The sequence below is a fragment of the Gasterosteus aculeatus genome, chromosome 17 (genome assembly GCF_964276395.1).
Source record: "Gasterosteus aculeatus chromosome 17, fGasAcu3.hap1.1, whole genome shotgun sequence".
NCBI lineage: Eukaryota > Metazoa > Chordata > Actinopteri > Perciformes > Gasterosteidae > Gasterosteus > Gasterosteus aculeatus.
In genome coordinates this window covers 7,770,288-7,793,989 of record NC_135705.1, presented here as the reverse complement: position 1 = coordinate 7,793,989, position 23,702 = coordinate 7,770,288, and the positions used below count along the sequence as shown (strand labels likewise).

At 42.8% G+C, this 23,702-nt stretch overlaps 3 protein-coding genes across 8 annotated transcripts; 1 reads left to right on the top strand and 2 right to left on the bottom strand.

The window, feature by feature from the left end:
• Positions 1–423: 423 nt before the first annotated feature.
• bicd2b (BICD cargo adaptor 2b) lies at positions 424–9,976 on the bottom strand. The gene is made up of 8 exons (XM_040205061.2): positions 9,427–9,976; positions 6,465–6,677; positions 5,672–5,824; positions 4,914–5,378; positions 3,422–4,405; positions 3,051–3,202; positions 2,404–2,620; positions 424–1,669 (listed from the first exon to the last, which is right to left on the bottom strand). Exons 1-8 carry the CDS (start codon positions 9,664–9,666, stop codon positions 1,667–1,669), a joined length of 2,427 nt encoding a protein of 808 aa, XP_040060995.1. The 5' UTR covers positions 9,667–9,976; the 3' UTR covers positions 424–1,666.
• A 592-nt stretch (positions 9,977–10,568) lies between these two features.
• Positions 10,569–12,416, top strand: LOC144388917 (uncharacterized). 6 transcript variants are annotated; one of them, XM_078091936.1, is made up of 8 exons: positions 10,571–10,699; positions 10,889–10,915; positions 11,010–11,081; positions 11,246–11,314; positions 11,472–11,522; positions 11,730–11,792; positions 11,876–11,951; positions 12,083–12,261. In XM_078091936.1, exons 1-8 carry the CDS (start codon positions 10,660–10,662, stop codon positions 12,114–12,116), a joined length of 432 nt encoding a protein of 143 aa, XP_077948062.1. In that variant the 5' UTR covers positions 10,571–10,659; the 3' UTR covers positions 12,117–12,261. The 6 variants fall into 6 exon arrangements, with proteins under 6 accessions (XP_077948065.1, XP_077948061.1, XP_077948060.1 ...); XM_078091938.1 differs by having other exon boundaries at positions 10,588–10,666; positions 12,083–12,416; XM_078091939.1 differs by lacking the exon at positions 11,876–11,951 and having other exon boundaries at positions 10,569–10,699; positions 11,730–11,816; positions 12,083–12,416.
• Positions 12,417–12,499: 83 nt separating this feature from the next.
• LOC120835810 (transketolase) lies at positions 12,500–21,391 on the bottom strand. The gene is made up of 14 exons (XM_040205066.2): positions 21,010–21,391; positions 19,679–19,796; positions 19,481–19,594; positions 19,269–19,366; positions 18,282–18,473; positions 17,937–18,055; positions 17,638–17,834; positions 17,335–17,499; positions 16,074–16,230; positions 15,526–15,656; positions 15,313–15,396; positions 14,874–14,967; positions 14,255–14,377; positions 12,500–13,572 (listed from the first exon to the last, which is right to left on the bottom strand). The coding sequence occupies exons 1-14, from the start codon at positions 21,114–21,116 to the stop codon at positions 13,385–13,387; spliced, it is 1,887 nt and encodes a 628-aa protein (XP_040061000.1). The 5' UTR covers positions 21,117–21,391; the 3' UTR covers positions 12,500–13,384.
• Between the last annotated feature and the right edge of the window lie 2,311 nt (positions 21,392–23,702).

The window sequence follows — 23,702 nt, the reverse complement described above, 5'->3', positions numbered from 1 at the left end:
CACGGCTTTTTGGAATTGATTTAGAAAAACGCTTGACATTCTTTTCTAACTGTACTGTGACTTTTAGCAAATCATTCATATTCTTTTATTGCAATGCGTTTTAATGTGAAAAGCTACATTTGATATACCCAAAATGTGTTTAACGAAAGTGTACAACAGTGTTTGATCTGTCAATTTGTACGTTTACAATAATTTTTAACATTAAATTGTAGGGCCTATATCGATTGTATTTCCTATCTATATTATTTACTTGCCCATTAATGTATGCTTAATTTAGCTACTACTGCTGAGAACATACCCAAAGTACAGACAATAGTAAATAGTTCTTGTCAGTGAAAGTATATAGCACTTAAAAATATATATATTTATGTTGTGGAAATGATAGTTACCTAATGTTTGATTCATGAAGAACAATAATCACAATATTGTAAAAGTTAGATTTATTTTTTCTCCAACCATCACTGTTATAGACAGTATCCCAGAGCCATGGATATGCTAGTGTTTTACCACAAGTTCAGTCTGGTCTCCATTATCACCACATCTTATGTCCCGTACAAAATGAAAAGGATGAGGATATCCTGTAGTCGGAACCGTGTCAAATAAATACATTTGCAGTTAATGTAAAAACAAACAAATAGGACCAAGTATATGAGCAACAATGTGAACAAAATGTACAATATTCTTTACATAGCATAAACATTTAGTTGTCCTCTACGAGCATGTTTGCAAATTGCACTTGTAACACAAAATGGTACTGCTGCCTTGTTTGCAGATTTAAGGACTCAAAAGGTTTACAAAATATTGTATTAAACCAATGACATTAAAAACACTGCTTGGTAAATAAAGTTTATGAATACTATTAACTGACCTTAACTTAAAAATCTTTAAATAAGCATTTGCATTTATACTCTTCCTAAGTCATGACAATCATACATAACATCCAAAAAGTGAACTCCATATTAGCAGGGTCATAAAGTGGAAATAAAACATTGAATCATTTTTCTTAATGGTTATCAATAATATCGACAACTTTGAAAGTCTTTATGGGCTGATAGAAAGGCACCCATACGTTTAAGGCCAAAAAGGAAAAGTGTATTAATCTCTTTTTTTTTTCCTCCAGGGTTTCAACCAGTAAGACAGATTTCTGGTTTCACGAGAATAACTGCATACTATATAAAATAAATATGGATAAATCTATTGAAAATTATATCATAAAGAAACTGGTGAAAAAACATGCACATCCGGTAAAAAACATGATATTATACTTGAAACAATTAGTACGGTTTTTAAAAACAACGAGGAATCACCTAAGAGTGAGTGAGAAACCAAAAGTGCACAGTCGGGTTACACAAGCAATCGGCAGTTAGTAAAACACACGTCTTGATTCTTGCGGTGGTTCAAAAATAGTAGTGGTGCATATTGTTGGTGGATTTGTGGAGGACTGCGGTTGGCAGCTGATGCGATGAGTCTTTCTTTCTGCGCGTCTGACATGGTTTTACATACTTGTTTTGGCACTCTAAAACAAGGCCCCCAGACAACAAACTGTTGAATGTGTTCTTGTGTTATCAACATGCTTTGGACCAGGATTAGAGTGTGAAGGAACCAGATGAATGGACACTGTCAGACACTCTGACGAACCTCCTTAAGGACACTTGGCATGATAGATTTACTGCAAATGGAAAGATAAAATCACATTAGATTGATTGGTGATTGATAGTTGAAATTTCAATTTGCTCTTAAATACAGAAATGAAGATCATCATGGTGGCAATTAGGAAACGGAGATGGAAGAAGGAAGGAGAAGATACGGCGTGTAATGCATGCAGGCTTCAACGAGTCACTGATCGCACAGGTAACGTGCACCAAGGTCATGTCAATGCTCACTCAAATAGACTTCAATGCTGACAATCTTTTTGATTCAGATTGTTTTGTCATCCAAATAAATAAATACAATTGTTTTGTTTTGAAAGAAAGTAGATCGCAAATAGAATAACAACAGTTTTCACATTACAAAGCGCTTTACACAGCATCATCATAACTCAAACAAGAATTCAAACAATTTCCAAAAATAACTATACATTCTTAAACTATACGCAAAATAATTATATAAATATCACTCGTGAAAAAAATACTTCACATGTTCAGAACATCGAGAACATCGTAAACAAACCCATGAATTGTTAACAGTTCAAACTGATTAAATAGTAATAATTCCAGTCTGTCATATCATGTTTTAGCAGCATAATTAAAACGGAGCCCTCAGTGTTAGAAAATAAGAGCAAAGCCTGAGAGAAATAAATATCTTAAAATATAGATATAAAAGTTTCAAAAGCCCAAATAGAGCTTGGAATGTGAACCCGGTGCCTCTGCTGAAGCTTAGTTTGTACAACAAGTTCGCACTCACATGGTGGCTGGAAGAGGCTCCCTTGGCCTTTGTCTTGCCCTTGGCACTGTTGCGGCGCTCCTGCTCGTGTTCAAACTCCAAGTCCTCCAGCCGCTGCGTTAAGGCCAGTTTCTGCTGGATGGCCATACGCAACAGAGAATTCAAGGTCTTCTTCTCGTCCTCAGCGGCCACCAGCTGCCTCTGCATGTCGTCCAGCTGGGTCACATACTCATCGCACCTGAGGGAGAGAGAGGAGATGTGGAGAGAAGAGTAAAAGAGGCGCAAAAGGAAGTTACTGTTTATGTCCAGCAGGTGGAGCAATGTGCCTGGATCTGCTGCTATGGTCATCTGTTTTTCTCCATTTCCCAGACAGCATTTCCCAGATGGGAGGAAGAGGTCCATTACATCAGAAAATTCCCACAATGCTTTGCGTCTCTTACAAACCTACACACTGCCGTGAAATAGTTCCAATTTTAATTTTCTTTAGGGAAATCTGACGAGAAGTGTCAGATTTAGCAGGACATAAAGATGCATCATTGCTCTTTTAAGGTTTCCGGTTTCACAATAGTTGTGATGCAGTGCGATGTGAGCCCCACGTGACTTGGCCAGCAGGATAGTTAATATCATGTTTGTCAGGAATGTAAACCAGTGATTTTGTGTAATCTCACCTTGTGGCGAACATGGCTCGAAGAGAGGAGAATGTTGCAGCGTCCTCTTTCAGAGCTTTGAGTTCATTGCGGAGCTTCATTATGGTCTCAGTCACCATCCCCTTCTCGCTGTCATACTTACTTTTCAGGTTGGTCAGAGCAACCTCAGCCGTCTAAAAGGAATAAGATGTTATATAACCATTCATTCATTATTCATCCAGTCATTTCGTGCACTTCTGTCAAGTCCAAGCCCAGCGGTTATTTTTAGCTCAAGACTAGACTCGTTTTCTGTTCGACTCAGTTGGAGAAACAATGAACATCCTTCCTCACACACACACACACACACACACACACACACACACACACACACACACACAGATCGGTCCTCTGACCTGTTTGTTGGCCTTCAGCACAGCTCGGAGAGTGGCGATCTGTTCCCTTTTGGTGCTTAGTAGGGACTTCAATTTGAGGATCTCTCCGACGCAAGCCTCTTTGTCCTTGTCCGACACCGTGCCCATTTCCAGATTAGCAAGTCTCTGACGCGACAGCTCCGTGGTGCGGTCCACCGCCTGCTGCAGGTGGCGGATCTGGTCCCTGATGATGGCTACGAGGTTATAGACGTTCATGGGTTCTGGCCGTTGCTCTTGGACCGACACAAGGAAGGAACTTCCAGATTCAGTCTCAGTGATCAGCCCATTAGTGAGAAGGATGGACGACTGGTGCTCCTTGCCTTCGTGTCCCTTTCTCGCTGTGGCCTTTCCTTCCTTGTAGTAGTCGAGCATGACGCGGTTGGGGGTCTCATTGTTGCACATACACACGTGGTTGTAGAGATTGGCCAGCTCCTCACTGAAAGCTATGAGCTCATCCTGTGCCACATTGAGGCTGCCGAGCGATTCTCCCGCCGACTCGCTGACCAGGCGGAGCTCCTTCTCCAGGCGAGCCACCTCCGCTTTGTCTGCTTGGCTAATCTTCTCCAGGGAAGACAACTTGGACCGCAGCTCCTGGATGTCGGTATCCAGCCGCGCTCGCTCCCCCTCGTACTGGGTTCGACACTCCTCGTACTGGGACCTCAGGGTCTTCAACTCCTGCCTCAACTCGCCAGCCTCGGATACGGCCACCGTGTATTTACACTGCAGGATCTCGGGTCCATTGATGTCCAGCTCGTAGTAGTCGCCGTCATCGTGGCTGTCCCTGTCCTTTTCACTGTCGAGGGCGGACTGGCGCTCCTTACTGGCCTGAAGTTTCCTCATTGCAGTGAGGTTCTCAGTTAGCCGGTTGACCGTTTCCTTCTGCTCAGACACGGTCCCGTAGGCCTGGTCCAGGTGCTTCTGGTTCTCCTGCAGGCTGTTGATCAGGGCGGATTTCTCCCGCTCCACCTAACGGGAACACAAAAGAACTCTCAGTCCGTCTATTCTGATGCAGGGAGAGTTAAAGATCTGAGCTCTACTGTAATCTTGTGCACCGACAAGTTGAACCGAGAAATAATGTTTTGCGTTTTGACAACGGCTAAATTAAAGAACTTTACCAGACCCGTAGTCACTTAATCACTATTTTTAGCTCTCTTTACAAATAGTGAATAAAACCTAGTTTCTGAAATTGTGTATTAGAACGGATATCGAGGACTTAGTTAGCTTGTCTATTCTGATAGTGTTAAAAAAGGAAAAAGAACATTTGAGGCAATGCATTGAAGTTTAACAGTTTCTGCTGTACAAATGTTTTACTTCTGTCATAAATTGAGAGGTTGTTGTATTATATAATAGAATGTTTAACCCAGGACCCGATTACCAATAAATTACAGCTTAGACAAATCGATTCAGACAAACCCTCACAATAAATATACAGAGAAACACCTAATCGAGCTGGAGCAGTTCATGGATTCCATACCTGCGAAAGCTGCTGTTTAAGCTTCTGGATCTCGGAGATGTTGAGCTCACTCAGCAGGTCGTCCACCAGGCTCGGAGCCGGCTTGAAAGCATCTCCTCTCTTGTTCGCGGCAGTTCGGTTGTCTCCGTCACCTTCACCCATCTTGGCCAAGCCGTTTTCGAAGCCTCTGATGAGATCGTCGTTGTCGGCCTCCGTGATGGAGGAGGAGTCGTCGTGGAGTTTCAGGTTGTCGATGGAGATGCTGTAGGAGCCGCTGTACACGGAGCTGCCGATGGTCATGTAGTGGGAGAGCTCCTTGCGAAGGGCGGCTTTCTGCTCACGCTCCGTTTTGATCGTTTCTAGGGCCTCCGTCAGCTGTCGCTCTGCGATTTCTCTCAGGCGCACGGCTTCCTCCTGCTGACTGTGGAGGCACTGAGAGTCCTCCTCCAGGCGGCGGATCTCATGCTTCAGACCTTCAAATTCCACCTTAGCAGATGGTAGGAAACATAAATTCAATTGCTAATAATTGTACCAATACACTTTGCTAAAAAGCTTAAGATTTCATAGGATCGCATGAATTGTGTCCAGTGTGGAAGCTTTGTGTGAATATTAGCATTAAAAAAAAAAACATAAAATTGTTTAGTTACAATTTCACATTGTAACAAAACATCAAAAGGGTCCCAATGACAGGTGTGTTTATTGTAGAAAAATAACTACAATAATTTGTGTAGTTTGAGGAGAGACCAAATGAGTTTTATGCTCCAACTCCTCCTCCTCACCTGGTTCTGTCGCAGCACGGACACTTGTTTCTGAAGAGAGATGTTCTCGTCCTCCAGCTCGCTGTAGTCCTGCAGCAGACGAGCTTCTCGCACCTTGTACTCCCTCATGTCGTCACGCAGCTGCCCCCGCTGCAGCTCCGCCAGCTCGGACGCCTGTACCACGGAGTACAGGGGAAACACGACATGCCGTAAGGGAATGCAGGAGAACCGAAAATACACATTAACCTAAAATCTCACTGCAAACTACAACCTTCAACCGTCTGGTCAAGTGAAATGAGGAGTCAGCGCGTCGGCATGTTCCACATACCGCAGGGGGCAAAGCTTTGGCAGATAAATGTGATGACGGAAGGAGGACATGGTCCACTTGCCAGCCCGTGCTACAGGGAGCCCTGGCAGAGGACGTTCTTTGTGTCACTCACTCTGGACCATTACATCATCTTTACTGCGGGGATTCAATCCCGCCAGCTGACCCTCCCCCATCAGAAGCACAAACTTCAACTCTCTCAAGTCACCCGATCAACTCGTGGTCGTCAGTCTTAACCTACCAACCTTTTCTTTTATACTGTATAAATGTATCTACATTATACGATAGTATTTCAAAGACAAGACGTACTTTGATACTAGCCTTTATTTAAAGTGAGGGATAAACTATCCAGATTGTAGCAGTACTCAAAAAAAATAATATATATTTTTACAACATAAAAAGAGCTATAAAAAAAAAAAAAAAAGGTAGATCAAGTTTTTATTGATAAAAAGTGTATTTTGTAAATCAACGAATCAATTGAACAAGCACCTCTCTCATCTCCAGGGCGATGGAGGACAGGCGGTCATTCTCGGCCTGGATGCCCGTCAGGGAGGCTTTGGCCTGTCTGAGCTCATTCTGCAACTCCAGGACCTTCTGCTGGAAGAGAGCCTCCTTACTGGCGGACTCCAGCATCAGGCACTCTTCCCGGCTCTCCCCGTCGGCTGCCACCTTCCTGTGGGCTGAGTACGCCTGTCCAAAGGCCTGGGGGACACGGACGAGGAATGAACATCATTTAGCAGGGGCGTAATCGTTTTAGGAAGCGCGCGCGGAATCACAAGTATGGCAAGAACAACCAAGACTGTAGCGATAGAAGAAGGTTATATTCCCCAAAATGTTTAATCCAGAATACGAAGAGCCTGCTATTAACAGAATTTATTTCTGAAGACCAAGCACTTGAAAGTGCTGCGTTACCCCACTGCGCCATTTGGTCTTATGTCATGAGGGTCATCTTACACTAACAGAGCACAAAAACAGATTACGGGTGAAGACTGCTCTGGTCCAATACACATTCTGGATTTTTTTTGTTTTATTTTGTCCAACGTAGAAATCTGACAGGCGGGATAGTTCGATAGCAATAGTTTGAATAGGATGACCAGTTAATGCCAGATTCCCATTTGAGTAAAAGGTTTGCCAACAGGCACTGAAAGCCAAACTAGTGACTCAACGTGTGCTAGAAAGCCCGGAAACCCAGCAGCTTCAAACCAAACCTATTTATCCCTCAAACAAGAGGAAACGTGTGACAGGCAGCGGTCAGTTGAAATAAAGACACGCGGATGCTGACGGGTGATTCGTTCACCGAGACTCTAATAAAGTCTAAAGAGACTTTCTCTACTAAAGAGAGGAGCAGCTTTCCCAATCATGAGATACCAAGACAATGAAAACGACACTGAGTCACGTTGACTGGACTCGGTCTGTCCTGTGAATAACGCAACAGGCGGGGAAAATCACAACTGAGAAGAACTTATTCAAACTCGCACAGAAAGGGGACACAAGCAAGTCTGGAGGTTTCATTAAGGAACAGAAAATAGTGCTGTAAAAATGAGTCACTTCCCCTCAAACATCCCCTGTTTGCAGCGTCTTCAATATGAGTCGTGGATTTCCTTTGTCACATCGAACGGATTATATTTAAGGGTTTAAATTTAGTTTAAAAAAATAAGAATACAAGCAACGGAAGCACATGACCTTGGACTGCGGGACATTGTAACAAGAACAAGAAGTTCCTCATTTTGAGACGTTTAAAAGACCAAAGAGTATCAAAAAGACACAATGGAAATTGGACATACTGCAGGAATATGTGGTAATGCTTGTGATTAAACAGACATGTTTATTATTAACAGCTTCAGTCTCAGCATATCATGTTCACTGCTGATGCTGTCATTTTTACACAACATTAAGCATTTGTGGCTTTCTGGCAACCAGCTAAACAACACGCATTTAAATATTCGAACACACAAAAATATTAAGAGGCAAGCATCGGAGATACAGTGAAAAACAAGTGGAGACCACGACTGTGGCGTGTTGAGGCGAATGTGCAAACGCCTTAGGATGCAGATCCTCTGAAGGTCAATAAACTGGCTGCAAGACTGACGAAATGGAGCAGGAGGGAAAACCCAGACTTCTCCTAATTTGTTAAGTCTTAGGATCCTGGTAGCAAATATTTCTTTTTTTTGAGTTGGTTAAAAAGAAGTCTCAGGCAGACGGATTTGAGGGCAACGATGAAAGAGGAAAACCAAAGTCTCTTCTGACTGCTTCAGTGACAAACGCACAAAGGTTGTAGCTAGTGAGGAGAAAACCAGATGCTGTTACTTTTTATAGTTTGGGGTTAGAATGTCTTTCCAACGAACATAATGAATAAATAAATGTGATCAGACGAGGGCAGTTATGAAAATACCACTAATGGATATCAACTTTCTCCAGATTCCCCTTCAGACACATAAATCGCAAACATGCATGTAGAAACTACAGCCTTAAGGCATCCATTGTTTTTAATGACTCCTGGATGTAAGTCTCCATTTCTCCTAGTTAAAATTTGTGTTCTCACTGGTAACAATTGTAATTACAGATAACTACAATACAATCCTCAGTAGTAAAAGTATTATTCTAATACATTTATAACTGATTGTACTTCTTAAATCGGAATTTAAGGCCTATTTAAAAAGTGTCTTCCTATTTTCCTATCGATCCGTTCCTCGTATTAGGGCATTTCCGATATCCGCAATGACTTTTTTCCTATCAACAATTTAGATATCCACAACAGAATTCTTCCTGGGGAAAATGTAATCTCTGACTTGCCAATGATCTCTATCTGGATATCTAGAATGTACATTCTGCAATAGTTCGTTAGTTCTTACGAGGAAGAACTAACGTGTCACAATGAGTGAGCGTCAGCTGTGTTTTCATATTAGATACCAGAAATAAAAATGATTGATCAGCTCCAATAAATGTATAGATTAGCCATTGGAAGATAAGCAGCATGCCTCAAGAGCCTGACCCTTCTTGTTAGTTTATTGGGTTTACAACTACCAGCAGGCTGGACACACAGGCATCGGAATCTGTTGCAGCTGCAGACGTCTAATTTCAAGGCCCCAACCTCGCATACCAAGAGCAAGCACGGGCATGCGGCTAAAAATAACTTCTATTGGATCTGTCAGCGCCAAGGAAACATCAAGCGGCCGACTACCTACAGAACCGTGACAATGCACCCGTCATTATGACTTCATGCAACAATCAGAGAAAGCTTTCAGCCGGTCGGGTCTCTCTCACGGACTCTCATAAGTTGTTACGAAGTTCTCTCGCGCAGCGAGCCAGGCCCAGCTGACACGAGGAACAATGGTTCTGATCACACCCGGTGCGGCTCCGACTGACGCGGACCGTTCACGTCCCGGTACAAACAAAACGTCGGGTTAACGACCCCCCCGCTGCTCATCTTAAGAAGGCGCACCGGGTTTACCTCCTTCAGCTGATCCAGCTCCTGCCGGACCGTCTCGTGCTCAGTCTCCAACTCATCGAACCGCTGCTTGAGCTGCTGCTTCTCGTCGAGCACCGCGAGCCCGTACTCCGCCGCCTGGATCTTCTCGGCGGTCGTCTCGCGGAGCTCCCGGGTGAGACGCTCGACCTCGACCCGAAGCCACTGCGGCCCGGCCTCGGTCACCAGGACCGCTTCGGCGAACCCCTGCTCCTCCGCGGACATCTTTGGTGCGAGCCGTGACGGGATCCAGCCCTTCGGCTAGCGAGGGCAGCGCACGCGACCACCGAGACCGCACACACACAAATAAAATCACTGCGGGCTTTGTTTGAGCCGCATTGTTGGGACCTAAATAGCTTTAAGTACCGTTTGCCTTTTCCCGCCCCACGGTTCAACGATGCTCGACCTGAAGGACACTTTGGTCATTTTCGAGGAGTTCCTCTTCGGGTTATTCGTGAATCTGACAGAGGGAACTTCCGTTGAGGTCAGCGATTGGAAAAAGCTACTTCTGTGCGGCGTTCAAAACGGCGAGGGAGTGGAGGGAAATGTAGTTGTATGCGTGGCGTCAGTATCGCAAAGACGACGCGTTGCAGCTGCCGTGTTTACTTCAAGTACCAGAATGCATTGCGTGGACTGGGACGTGGATTCAGTAACTACTACAGATTATAATGCAGCACTGCCATCTAGATATGTTATGGTAAAATTGCAACTAAACCCAAGAGGGATCAAACAAAACATTATTTTCATCTAAGTAGATAAAAAGTTTCTTATCAACTGGATTATTTGCAGGGAAAGACGGTTTTAAACAGCAGATTGCAGCGACACTACCAAGATAAAGCTTTAGGGTATTTCTTATCATATCCATATACATAATATTATACAAAAGTTATTAAAATCATTTTCTTATCTGTGTTCACCAAAAATGGTATAGATTTTTTATCTGTGTGTCAATCTCTTCCATTAAATTAATAACTTGACCATAATCATGCGGCCACGACACATTGTAATATTGAAGCTTATCCGTATTAACCATATTTAACCATAGCTGTATTTAACCATGTGAATGTGAAAGCAAAACATTTCTTTTCTGGGACTTTCCGTCCGACGGGTTTCACAGAGTGAAACCCGTCGGACGGAAACTCCAACGCGTTGCGTTGGAGTTTACTTATGCCGTTGTAGTTACACCTGCCAGTATTTAGTATTTACCTGGAGCTGAACATGCAGGGTGTGTATACCATGACATGGTATTTCACTTGTGGTAATGTTAATCCATTTTCTCACTGCACAGTATACAGTAGACATTATTTTTTTATGTCACTTTATTTCTGTATTTTTCAGTCTTCTCTCGGTCTTTCTGTCCCTCGCAATATTCTACTTTGTGTTTATCTATTAAGCTATTTGTGTTGATCGGTCTCTACAACAGATAATCCTAATGTTTATTTTACAGGAATACGGAAGGACTTTTACAGACACTGTACGTACATTATAATGGTGGCACAAAACAAAACAAATCATCCTTTATTTAGAACATATTTCGTAATTTAATCTATTCCTTCTGAACATTTCAGACAAATATTATCATTTTTATTCAATCTGCTTTGGTTTGGGATGTGGAACGGCACTCTACCGACCATTTTATGGTGAGACATACAGTATAACTCAACTAAATGCGAAATAAATATACATTCCCATGATTTTATTAATCAACAAACATTGTTCATTTGTTGTGAGGAGGTAAATTTAAAGTTAAAGTTTATACAATTTACTTTGTAATGGTTTAAGAAGAACGATTTCTCTCTTGCAGGACTCGTTGTTCCATCAGTTCTTGGTGTGTTTTTCACCATCGTGTTCGAGATTTTGGGGATAATATCTGGTAAGCTGCACTTTGTTTTATAACCATAATAGTTACTTTTTAACAGAAGATGTTTCTTTTGAAATGCTAAACATTATCTTGGGTGATTACCTAATCATATGTGTATGGTTGAACAACAATGGAAACACAAATGTTCATTTCATATGTTTCCTGTTAGATCTGCCAGCCCACACTAGAAGGTGCAAAGGTCCTCCCTATGTCAGAAGAGGTACACGCACTAGTTGATTCAGTTATGATGTGTGCTAGCAATTTCTTTATCTATTAGTTCATAAATGATGTGCAGCTGATTGAGAGGGTTATAGTTCATATCTACCAATAAAAGTATCGCTAGCAATTGCCATCATTACAAGCATCATGCATAAATACGGAAACGTACCTGTTCTTTATTAAAACGTTATCTTGTAACTCTCTTTAGATGTCTACTGGGGATTTTGTTTTGCACTTTTTGTGGCCATCCTGAACCTCAACTCTTATCATGGTAAAGTCACATACTTTACAGCAGGTATGCACATGCTTTTGGAGAGTTCTACCTCCGTGGTTAAATGTTGTGCTTTATTCCAGTGTACACACTGTCTTATGGATGTGGAATAATAGTGTTTGCTCTTAGAGGAGCCAAACGGAAATACAGCTCTCTCGGGTAGGTGGGCTTACTAAAAAACAGGTTGTAATTTTGCACATTGTCCCAACTGACAGCCTTTGTATCAACCGTCAAATTCTGTGTCTTAAAATTTCTTTGAAATTTTGATATTTGCATGATCATTTGTGCAGGAAGCTGAGAAAGAGACAGCGCCGCAGTTGGTAGAAGAAGGTTACAACCACAGAATGTACATCTGGTTTTCTACAAGGTAAAAAAGAAGAGTTGTATTTGATGAACACAACTTCTGATGCTGAATTCTACCAGAGAGTCAACCACATCTCCAAAGACACAATATCTCAGATCAAATGTATCAAACTATCCCAGGTACGTGGGGTAAATAAATTATTAAATTATAAAACCAGGGATACAGATTGATGCAGAATTGTCTATACTACTGTGTGTTGTCATTCATCCTGGTTTTGAATCACTTATTTAGACAGGGTTTGAATTAAAACGTTAATTGCAGATTCTTGTGTGTGTGTACTGCTTTGAACTGCACACACAGATAAACTGTTCTAGGCAAAAAAGAAAAAAAACATTGCGATTGCTCAAAGTCAAACGCAGAGGGCTTTATTACATGAACGTCGGTGTACATACAAAATTTCAAGTAACAAAGTGTTTGGTCTTGGGTCAACTTAGCGTCAGTCACAGCAAGCCACGCGCTCCACCAGCACTTGAAAGGCCTTTTATGAAATCATTGACAACATAATGCATCATCACATTGATTTTATGGGCCACTTGTACTGCAAGTATAAATGAACACTGAAGTGTGCGGGTTGATGGAAACATCAATATCATAACAGAAAAACACAGTGCTGAATAGAACTGAAACAACGTTTGAGACCACAGGGTTTAAATGATGCTTGGAGTGACTGATGTTTATGACCTACCTACATTTGTTTGATTTTTTCTTTTCTCCTCTACTTTCTAAAAACAACGACTCAGTAATCTTATTTCTGACACTGTTGTCACGATAAACTACTTTAAAACTAAGCCCCACCCAAGAGCTACATCAGAACAATATAAAACCCTTTTGAGTTGAATTAATCAACGAGCATTAAAAAACACATGAGAGCATCACACAGTACAAATGTTGAACACGTAACAATGTTTTGTTTCATAGGTTGAACATCCACTAACAACAAAGTCCGTTATGGCCACATTTCGATGACTGAACTGGTTCATGACATTGAGTTTAGGGGCGAGGACATTGGTTTGTCTCCGTTCATGAGTGTGGGATGTGACGGATGCGTGAAAGCGAGGTAAATGTGGAACTACTAGTGTACAGCACAAAATCACATTACTTCACGACACACTCGGGGGCATTCACAGTGAAGGAGTGTGCAGAGCTGGGTGTCATGTCAATCAAAAACATACTTGACGTGTTTATCTGCAGGGGTGTAATGAAAAAGGTGGGTGGGGCAGCGATGAAGTTACTTGGCGTTGGTGGAGCTGCTGAGCATCTTGCGGACGGCCTGCGTGATGGAATCGCGGTCGATGCCGTAGATCTTGAGCAGCTCATGTGGTTTGCCACTGCGGGGGACGTGGGACACAGCCAGGCGGTGCAAATTGAAGCCGGACTCATTGACCATTGCTGAGGACACGGCCTCCCCAAGTCCACCTGTGGAACAATAATGAATCCCATGAGAGATGGAAGGAGGGAAAACAAATTGGTGGACGCCCGATTGTTTCAAAGGCTCTTGGGGTTCAATTGAACGCCAAAGTCGTGGCTGTGTAGAAGCATCATGTGGTCACATACATGGAGAGGGACCAGAAATCATTACAAAAAAAGCTAAATCTAAACATGTCCTCCACCACTTTAACTCTATCCGGTCCAGATGTGAAATGAAAGAGATTCCAAACATCAGACCGATGGCCAAAAATCCTTTGTCTAGTCAAGTCCGTGCAATCACCCGTCCCCTCTCTTAACGGGCACGTGGGGCATGGCTGTCTGCGTTATCTAGGTCACACAGAGCCCCATGGGCACATGCTCGGCTAAGGAAATCTGACAGCACTCTGCCCCTCTTGCTCTCGCACTTACAAAATGCCCCACAATAGCAATACCTTGCCTGCAATGCGAGCACAGAACAGTCAGCCAGCCCCCCCAGCCAATAAGCAAATGCCACCACATTGCGTCTCTGTTGCTGAACCAATGAAAACATGCCACCTCAACACAGCCGAGGATTTGGGCCAATGACGGCGACCCCCCGCTGCATTATGCTGAGAGGCTTGTTGCTGTTAGGTCAGTTGTGGTCACACAACATGCAGAAGCTCAACAGCAATGAGCATCTTTCATGGCCTACCTTCATAGTAGTGGTCCTCCACAGTGAGGATCCGTCCCCTGGTGGCACGCGTGTGGTCGATGATAGTTTTGACATCCAGTGGTTTGATTGTGAATGGGTCAATGACCCTGACGGAGATCCTCTCTGAAAATTCAGTTCATTCAGTTGAGGCAAGTTGGTAGCGTGATAATGAAAATGGCTTTGGGGCAGCTGAAACATGCGATTCAAGTAGTGATTGATGTCGATTTAATGCTCGATTTAAGTGTTAATGCTCGATTTAAGCCGGAAACTAGCGATTAATACAAACACAATGCATGTGTTGTTTGAGATATCACAGTGGCAGTTTACATCACAAATGTAACTTTCATAGTTTTAGTTTTGGTTCCAGTGCTGTTGCAAAATCATTGACAAAGACCGAAATCCATGCAAGCTTGCTTTCACAATTAAGTTCAGAACGACAGCTATGCAGATTCTAAGACCGAGCATTTCAAATAGGTTTTATTTCAGCAAATCTCAAACGTAATGTAATTGAAAAAGTAATAAACCGTGAATTATCACATATGGTCTTACAGTATTGGATATGTCAAATGTGATTTAGTCGAAAGCTTATGTTTCAGAAGGAGTATTTGTTGCACTGTACCTTTCTTTAAGTGTTCAGCTGCAGCCAGGGCTTCATGCAAAGTCACTCCAGCTGCCACAATGGTCACCTGGTCCTCTTTGCTCTGGTACACCACCTGGTAATGAGAAAGGTGCAATCTTCAGCTTACAGGGTTGACAGTACTGCCTGTGTTCAGTTTACAGCAATATTTCCCTGTGTTCTTATTTTCTCTACACTCCCTTACTATTACATTACGGGCCACTTAGCTGACGCTTTTATCCAAAGCAACGTACATTACATTTTTAACCCATGGCTTTTTACATGCCCGGGGAGCAATTAGGGGTTAGGTGTCTTGCTCACGGACACTTCGACATGGGACATGGAGCAGCCGGCACTTGAACCACCAACCTTGTGGTTCCCAGCGCACCCGCTCTACCCCTGCGCCAGACGACCACCTTATAACAGCCAAAGACTGTCTCACCTTAGCCTGTCCGACGTGGAAGTCCTCATTGCTGTTATAGATGATGGAGCAGTCTTGGCGGCTGGTTCGGATGTAGCAAACTCCCTTTTTTGAGGGGAAAAATAGACAATCACCAGTGGGATATTTTGACAGCAAATAGGCTGTTTTGCTACTGAAATAATGTGCCACAGATAAAGCAGAGAAACAAAAACACTGTGTTTAGGTTTCACAAACCTTTGTGGAAGCAGCCAGTTCCACGGCCTTCTCTGTAGACACGCCGTCACAGGGGTAGAAAATGGTGGCAGTGGGAAGTGCCCTGAACATAGCCACGTCCTCTAGACCCATCAGAGAGGGACCTTCTTCTCCTGTAAAACACACATTTAGTCGATTTCGTACATCCGACCTTTTCATAAAGTCCCAAAAGCGATTGGCAGGTCAGGTGAGCTGATGCATGCCGAACCACAGACATAAAGCCAGACTTTGCATGCAGAGTACCTGCACTAAAAGAGGGACACCTCTGATGACAGCTTCCAGGGCAGACAGGAAGGGAGAAAAGGGAAGGATTGAAAACTAGCTGTAAGGGCAAAGGGGGGTGAATACAGCAAGGAAAAGTGAGAAAGGATTGAACAAAAAGCACTTTATACACGTATCCCCTTTAGGGAGACTTTGAAAGGGATCACATAAAAGGGGTGTTTTAAAGTGTCTGGCTTCAGTGTGAGGGAAATAAAGGTGTGTGAGAGGGGACGTGGTGGGCCTCGGCTCGTCGGCAGCTGGTTACTAACCAGTGGACAGGCCGCAGTGGGAGCCACACAGATTGATGTTGCTGTCCGAGATGGCCGCCATGCGGAGCTGGTCGTAGGCGCGGGTGAAAAAGGAAGCAAGAGTGCTTGCAAACACAACGTTCCTCTCACGGGCAGCGCAACCCACCGCCACGCTGACCTGGGAAAGGAACACATTTTTTTTTTCATTCGTAGTACCTACATTTTAACATCATAAGGGCTGTGACCCTCCAGCAGTCACACTGGCCTGATCACCAAGAGAGAGAGAGGTCCAAATATCTGTGGCACAAACAGTATTTGAAAGCGCCTTTGAACAAAAAATCCCGATAAGTCGAAAGTCAACGAGTTTTTTTTTTTAAAGCTCCAAAGCTTATCGTCCCATCTGTGAGGAATTTGTGTGCATACCTCCTCCTCCGAATAATTTCCTTTGTCCGGCTTCTAAAACTCTCACCAAACCCCAACATCTTTCCATGCTTTTGCAGAAGCAACAACTAAGCATCCATTAAATTGTTATGTTAGATCAATTCTCATAGACACATAAATAACTTCCTTAAAGCCTAATTTAAACTAGCAGATGTTTCATCCAAACAAAGAAACGGATACATTCATAATTATCTGTTTTAGGTTTTATAGAGCCAAAAGTATAATATGTACTACTAGGTAATTGGTATCCACTATATTTCCATTAGCCACGGACCTTTGGCCATTCAACGTTTGACTTTTCTCATGCATTCTGCCAGATGGTCCCCCCCCTCTGCACTGATTAATATTTTATTTGTGACTACACTTGTCATGCCTGCTTATCATCATACACACGCATGACCTACATTGGAGTTGGCTGCTGCTGGAGCCATAACAGCAACGGGAATTAATGTCAGAGCGCCTCTCTCCAAATTATTAATCTAAACTCTGATAAAATATTGACAGAGGCCGAAGATGGGGGGGCAGTGAGCAGCAGCGACAATGGCCGTAACAAGATAAATTACTGTCATAATGGACAGACAAGTCATCTTCCCAGCTGTCAATCTTCAGACGGACAGCTGTGAGGTGTAAGTTTGTTTATCCAAACAGCTGAGAACGAGCAATTTAACCAACAAAATCTCCACATGAAAGTCTTTTATTTTTTAATCAGCTTTAAAAAAAACGAGAGTGCCCCCCAAACATTCACAGATAATATATATATATATATATATATATATATATATATATCTTTGTTGGTAAATATAAATGTCTCAAAAAACATTTGTGAAACGAGGGAACATACCATGTTCTGCTGAGCGATGTAGCACTCCACGAAGCGGTTGGGATGCTCGTTCTTAAAGATCTCTGAGTAGGTGAGGTTGTTAGTGTCTCCATCAAGGGCGATAACACGTTCATTGTAGCGCCCCAATTTAGCCAACGCCATCCCATATGCCTTCCGTGTGGCAATCTGTAAAGACAGAGAGGCCATGCAGTAAACACAGATCAATAATTAACAAAGTTGGACTGCTCATCTGTACAAGTCCTTTCACTATTTGCCCCTGTGCTTTCTGTGGACATCGTGCGAGCATAGAGCGGGCAGACAGACCTTTTCACCAGTCTTGTAGCTGGGGGCGCTCGGCATCCTGATGTTCCTCAGGCTGACTGGGGGGGAGTCCTCCACGGGAGCGGGAGGGTACAGGTGCTTGCTGCTGTTCATGATGCGGCTCTGCAGATCCTTCATGACCATCTCTGCCATGTCTTTGGGCAGCGTTTTGGCGTGCCACCCAAGCTTATCCTCTGCAGCTGGAATCAAAAAGGGTGACGTATTTGAGCTTGTTAGCCGATACACACTGTAGTGAGAGCAGTTCATTTGCAGATGAGGAGAGGACCGTGACAGGCGGCTACCTGGAATGCCTTTGCCCTTGATGGTTTTAGCGATAATGGCGGTGGGCTGATGACGTGGTTGACTCAGAGCCTTGCAAAGCTCCTCCACACTGTGTCCATCCACAATGATGGCTTGCCAGCTGCACACAAACACACACACACACACACACACACACACACACACACACACACACACACACACAAAATCAAAGCTATGCATTAAGACACATTTGCTTGTGTAAAATCATAGGACACACAATACACACAACTAACTGGCTAGAAATTTTACTTTACGTTGTGTCAAGATAATCTTCCTAAACAGCACTTTGAGTACATTGACACAAGCAGCCTCTAATGCATTGTTACCCGAAAGCTTCACAGCGTTTCTGATATTTCTCCACATGATGCTGCAGGGGCGCAGGGTCACTTTGGCCCAGGCGGTTGATGTCCATGATGGCCACCAGGTTGTCAAGCTGGTAGTAAGAGGCGAACGACATGGCCTCCCAGACCGCACCCTCTGACATCTCGCCATCCCCCAGCAGGCAGTAAACACGATAACTGGTTTGGAAAACAGGGTGAAACTATGTGATTAGTGTGTGTCTTTGTGTTTGTGTAAATGTGTGTGTGAGTGCATCAGATAAGGGTAGGGTGCAAAGCTCACAAAAACATGTTCTGTCATTTTTCCTGTCTGACTACATATCCTCCAATTATTTTTGGGGATGGTAATCAGCTGTGACATGAAAAAAGGCTTCCGGAGAAGCCTGAAGGTGTGACTGCCAAGTTTCACACCTGCCTCTGAAACACGTCTTCCACACCAATGTCGTAGTCTTTAAATGGGACAAATCATCATCTTATTTTATGTACGTGTTTTTTCCGGCTAATTATTAACATAGACATAGCATTTCATGTGTCAAATATGATTATATACTTTTTACTACCAGTAAAAGGAAGAATCATTTAGGAACATTGTACCATTATTGATAATAAATAATAAAAATACAAAAAAATGTATGGTTGAAAGCACTATGGCTGAATTTGAATCTGAGATAAAATCAGCATGGGTAGTAAAAGTAAGCGAGATGTGACCGCTGGGCCTGTGATTATTAGAGCAGAAGAATTGTGAGAGCAGAGCATGTAGCTGCAGCACACCCACACAGAATCTGGAAAATCCCAATCACTTAACACTTGAGAGAAGCACAATAGGGCCCTACGATGTATATGAACAATTTGTAAATTCATACTGCACATTGTTGAGTCAGAGTGTGTCCATAGATGGCAAAGGATTTTTAAATGCACGCAGAAAATCTAAACTGCAAATAAACATTTGTATGTGTCCAATGTATGGAGGATTACCTGGACTTGTCAAAGTATTTCCCAGTGTAAGCCATTCCACAGGCCACACCGAGGCCCTGCCCCAAGGAGCCAGTGGCTACGTCCACAATTTGCTGCTTCTGAAATACACAAATACACACAGACACTCACACACACAATACAAGTGAGCTGGAACGCTGTGTGTTTCTGCCTGACATGATTCACAAGGTGTGCTACAGGATGTCACAGCTTACGGGGTTCGGGTGGCCCTCCAGCGCAGAGTCAACCTGGCACAAGCTGAGCAGCTCGTTCTCCTTCAGGAAACCTGTTTCAACCCACATGGAGTACAGGGCCGGAGCAGCGTGGCCCTGTGGAAGAAAAAACAATCACTAGTCACTGATGTTACTCAGGAAAAGTTGGATTTCTGAATTTTAACCCCACCCTGCCCTCACCTTGGACAGGATGAAGCGGTCACTGTTGAAGTTCCTCGGGTCTTCAGGGCGGTACTTCATGGTGTGGAAGTACAGCACAGACATGATTTCTGCCACACTGCAGCATGATGTGGGGTGTCTGTGCCACAGAGAAAGACATAAGTACATAAACTTGCACTCAGGGGGGTAGATGGCAGCTTATTGAGTGCCTTCACTTAAATGCACTCAACAGATTAGATGGGGAACTGGATGTAATAGAAATACAATTTGAATATCGCTGGGTTTTATGGACAATAACTACTTTGAGCAATTTGATTTAGCCCTCCAACAGTGCTGCATCCAGTGCTTGTACTCAAAAGTATTTTTGGTGCAATTATAGCAATGGCTGGTTATTGGGCTTTCCCACAATTGAAGGTATTTGAGTATTTCACTCAATAATGTGCAAAAAAAACACAGGCAGGCGTTATTTGGCATTTCAAAGCTGCCATTAATCATTTGCAGAATATTTTAGCTTAATTTTAGGTTAGGTTTCTCTTTGTTCCCATTCAACACAGGATGGGAACAAAGCAAATGCAGAACTGTTGAATGGGGATTTGGGCCCTAGAATCATAACCGTATTCTCCTGATCTCTAGCATTTCTTCTGTAATTGTAATGTGACTTACATTGGCAACATTATTTAAAATAGCTATAAGTGGACATTATATACAACATTTCAATTACACTTCCAAAACCCTTTTCAACATACAATACATCCACCATTGCATTTGTTCTTCCATTGTGCTCTTCTGCAAGTGGGCGTTTTACCACTCTGAGGTCAGATATCAGAGACAATATTTTTTTTCACAATCAAAGTGAGTAAACCAAATATGATCAAATCCCTTCTCCAGAATATGAAAATGTGATCATCAGAAGAAAACCCGGTTATTTACTTTAAATGTGAGGAAAATGTCTAAATACCTACTTTTTGCTAGAAAGAATAAACTGATGTATTTTTATGCAATGTATTATATATGTCATAAACTATATATTTCCCTAAATTTAAAAATGGTATTTATTGTAGATATTTATTATTTCATTTATTTAATTAGGGATTAAGAGCTTAACTTATCAAACAACGTGTATGCATGTCGAAATGATTCTGCCAGTAGACTAAACGGGAGAACAAAGGCAGGACATGCTGTTCCTTTGGCCCTTGAAGTCTGTGTGTGCATCTGTACATGCATGCATGTAGTTTACCAGATGTAAATGTTAAATATGTGCATGGTACAAATAAATATTCCCCTTGCATCGTGTTTATCAATGCATTCACAGTATTAAAGTTCTTGTCTGAGAGTCGGTAGAGACACCTCACCCGCTGCCTGCTGCAGTCGTCGCCTTGATGGAGTTGATTCGGAGGCGGTTGGCGATGTTCCTCAGCGCCTGCACTGTCTGCTGGTCAGGTTTGTGGTAATCCTCCATGAAGGCAAAATGTCAAGTTCCTTAGCACCAGAAAAGTGGATCAACTATGATTCTGCGATGTGATTGTGCTATACGAATGTGAGAGAGAGGGTTGCCGGACAGCAGCACCTGTGTGTGTGTGTGTGTGTGTGTGTGTGTGTGAGAGGGCTGGAGAGAAAGAGAGAGGGAATGAGAGAGAAGCTGGATTTATCCTGTCAGGCAGACACGTAGATGCACCAGGACACATCTCACACACACACACACACTCGTACAAAGCACACACAGAGGAGGAGAGGAGGGGCAAGCCAGTGACGTGGAATGGGTGTTGCTGCTAAAATCTAATGCCTATCATTTCATTGGCTCCTGTTTGACTGCGATGGTTGAGGTGTTTCTCGGGTGGGTGTACATTAGTACGTCCGTAAGGAGAGGCTGGATAATTTTGAGCAGGGATGGGGGAGGGGGGGGGGGGTGGTTGAAGCGTCTTACCCTGATTTACTTTGGCATTGGCTCCTGTCGGAACTAATAATTCAGACCGGGGTGGGAGGTGCGAATGTGAGCGTGAATGGTTGCCTGTCACTTTGTTTCAGCCCGGTGATCAGAAGGTGACCTGTCCAAGGTGCCCCGCCTCTCGCCCAACGTCAGCTGGCCTTGGCTCCCTCCCCTGTGACACTCGGGATAAAATGGGGTGTAGCCAAAGGACGGCTTTGTTATTTACTGACATTAAAAACACCCCAGTCTCATTGCTGAAGCCCACGTTTGCGCTCATTTGCTTTTGTTGGAAATTTACCGGAAAATAAAAATCATGGATGGGAGTCAAGAGAAGCCAAATATAAAAAGAGAATAAAAGACAGAATGTGAGAGACAGGCAGCAATATCTCCTTAATCTTTCAATACTCTTTTTCCTGTGTCAAATCATCATCCACCAAAAAGAGCATATTCATATTCAACAAAAATTTATGAAACAACAGAAACCAGAGGACAAAAAACACCTCATCAACTTAACACAAATTCCAAGACCGGCTCACGCTGTCCAGATGAGCAAAGCAGAGTTTGAATGCACATAAAGGCATGAATTTCTCCACACCTTTTAAAGCAGCTTTCGGTCGTGGCTTTTTCCACGCTGATGATCGGTTAGGGGAAAGACGGCTAGACCCGTCTTCATAAATGATTAATCACCAACCACAAACAAATACATTTACAGGAAGGTATCAGTTATTGCCATAGTACATGTCCTTACCTGTCCTCATAGTATATTGTGTATAGTGAAGCATGGTTACATAATATAGCATGGAAAAGCATTGTATATCTTGTATAGTTTGACACTCACATATAGTTGAAAATGTCAAAAGTATTTTTCAAAACATTAAAAATGTTCTTGTTTTAATAAAAAAAATAGTGGCTGACTGTGGCAACGACGACACAGCCAATACGAGACGGGACTGTGAGGTGGCACATATGGGCAGCACATGCAGACAGACTGTGCGGTCAGTGAAGGGAAGTAGATACTGAAAAAGTTCCACTTGTTGCAAAAAGGAAGTGTCCTAGTTATTCCACTTTAAGATCAATTTTAAAGAAGGACATTAGTCAAATCTGAACTGTGACTACTTTTCTATTGACATGTACTACATAGTATTTGTTAGGGATTCAAGCCAGAAGTGCATCCCTAGTCATGGAAGTTATAGTATGTGTAATAATGTTTAGTGTTAGAATTATAGTTTGTGTGTTATTAGATATTAGTTATTACATTAACATATTAGATGAAGTGAATGCAATTTGAATCAAACACAATTCATAGTCATTAAAATCATGTAAACACTGTACACATTAACATTCTGTCACAATGTGATGTTAAAATCTGGGGACGGATGATAATTTCCGTCCTTTATGGATTTCTCCCAATTTTATCCCCAAAGAGGGTTTTTTGGGAGTTTTTTTCTCCTGTCAGGTAGTAGATGAACAACTTAATGTAAGGCAGCCAACTGAGGCAAATGTCTTGAGTATTGGACCACATGAACTGTCTTAGATCTTATGATGTAGTGTGATGAACGGTGATCATTAATGACTTGTTGTAATTAAGGTGTACTAGTTATAAGATGAAGACAAACTATGCATGCTTTGTTATATTCACTCTTTGAGGCATGAAGCCAAATGTATCTACATTGTGTGCATTGGAATGTGAGGGACAGATGGTACAGTGAGGTTTCAGGTTACAGCTGCAGCTTCACACCTCGATGTGAAGGGGACAGTCCAGGAGGGGACACTCTGAAGAAGAAGCCAATGACATTCAAATGCACCCAAGAAGACACACCTCAAGACTTTTCAAAGGACCAAAGCGGGGAAAAGATTGTTAGAATTTTCCTGAAGCCGCTTTGATAAGTCACTTTAGACTTGCACAGAGGATTCTCTATTTCGCGAAATATTTACTGTTCGTTTTGTATTTCACTTTGTAATTGTATTCCTTATAACGTTGTTTAGTTATTAAATACTTTTTGATTTTTGAATTTACGCAAGCTGACTCTTTTGTATCTTCGTTTCCGGCCGGGACGAGAAAAAAGGAGTGACGCCTCCCTCGAGAGCTTTCCGAACCCTAACAATGTAACATCTTTA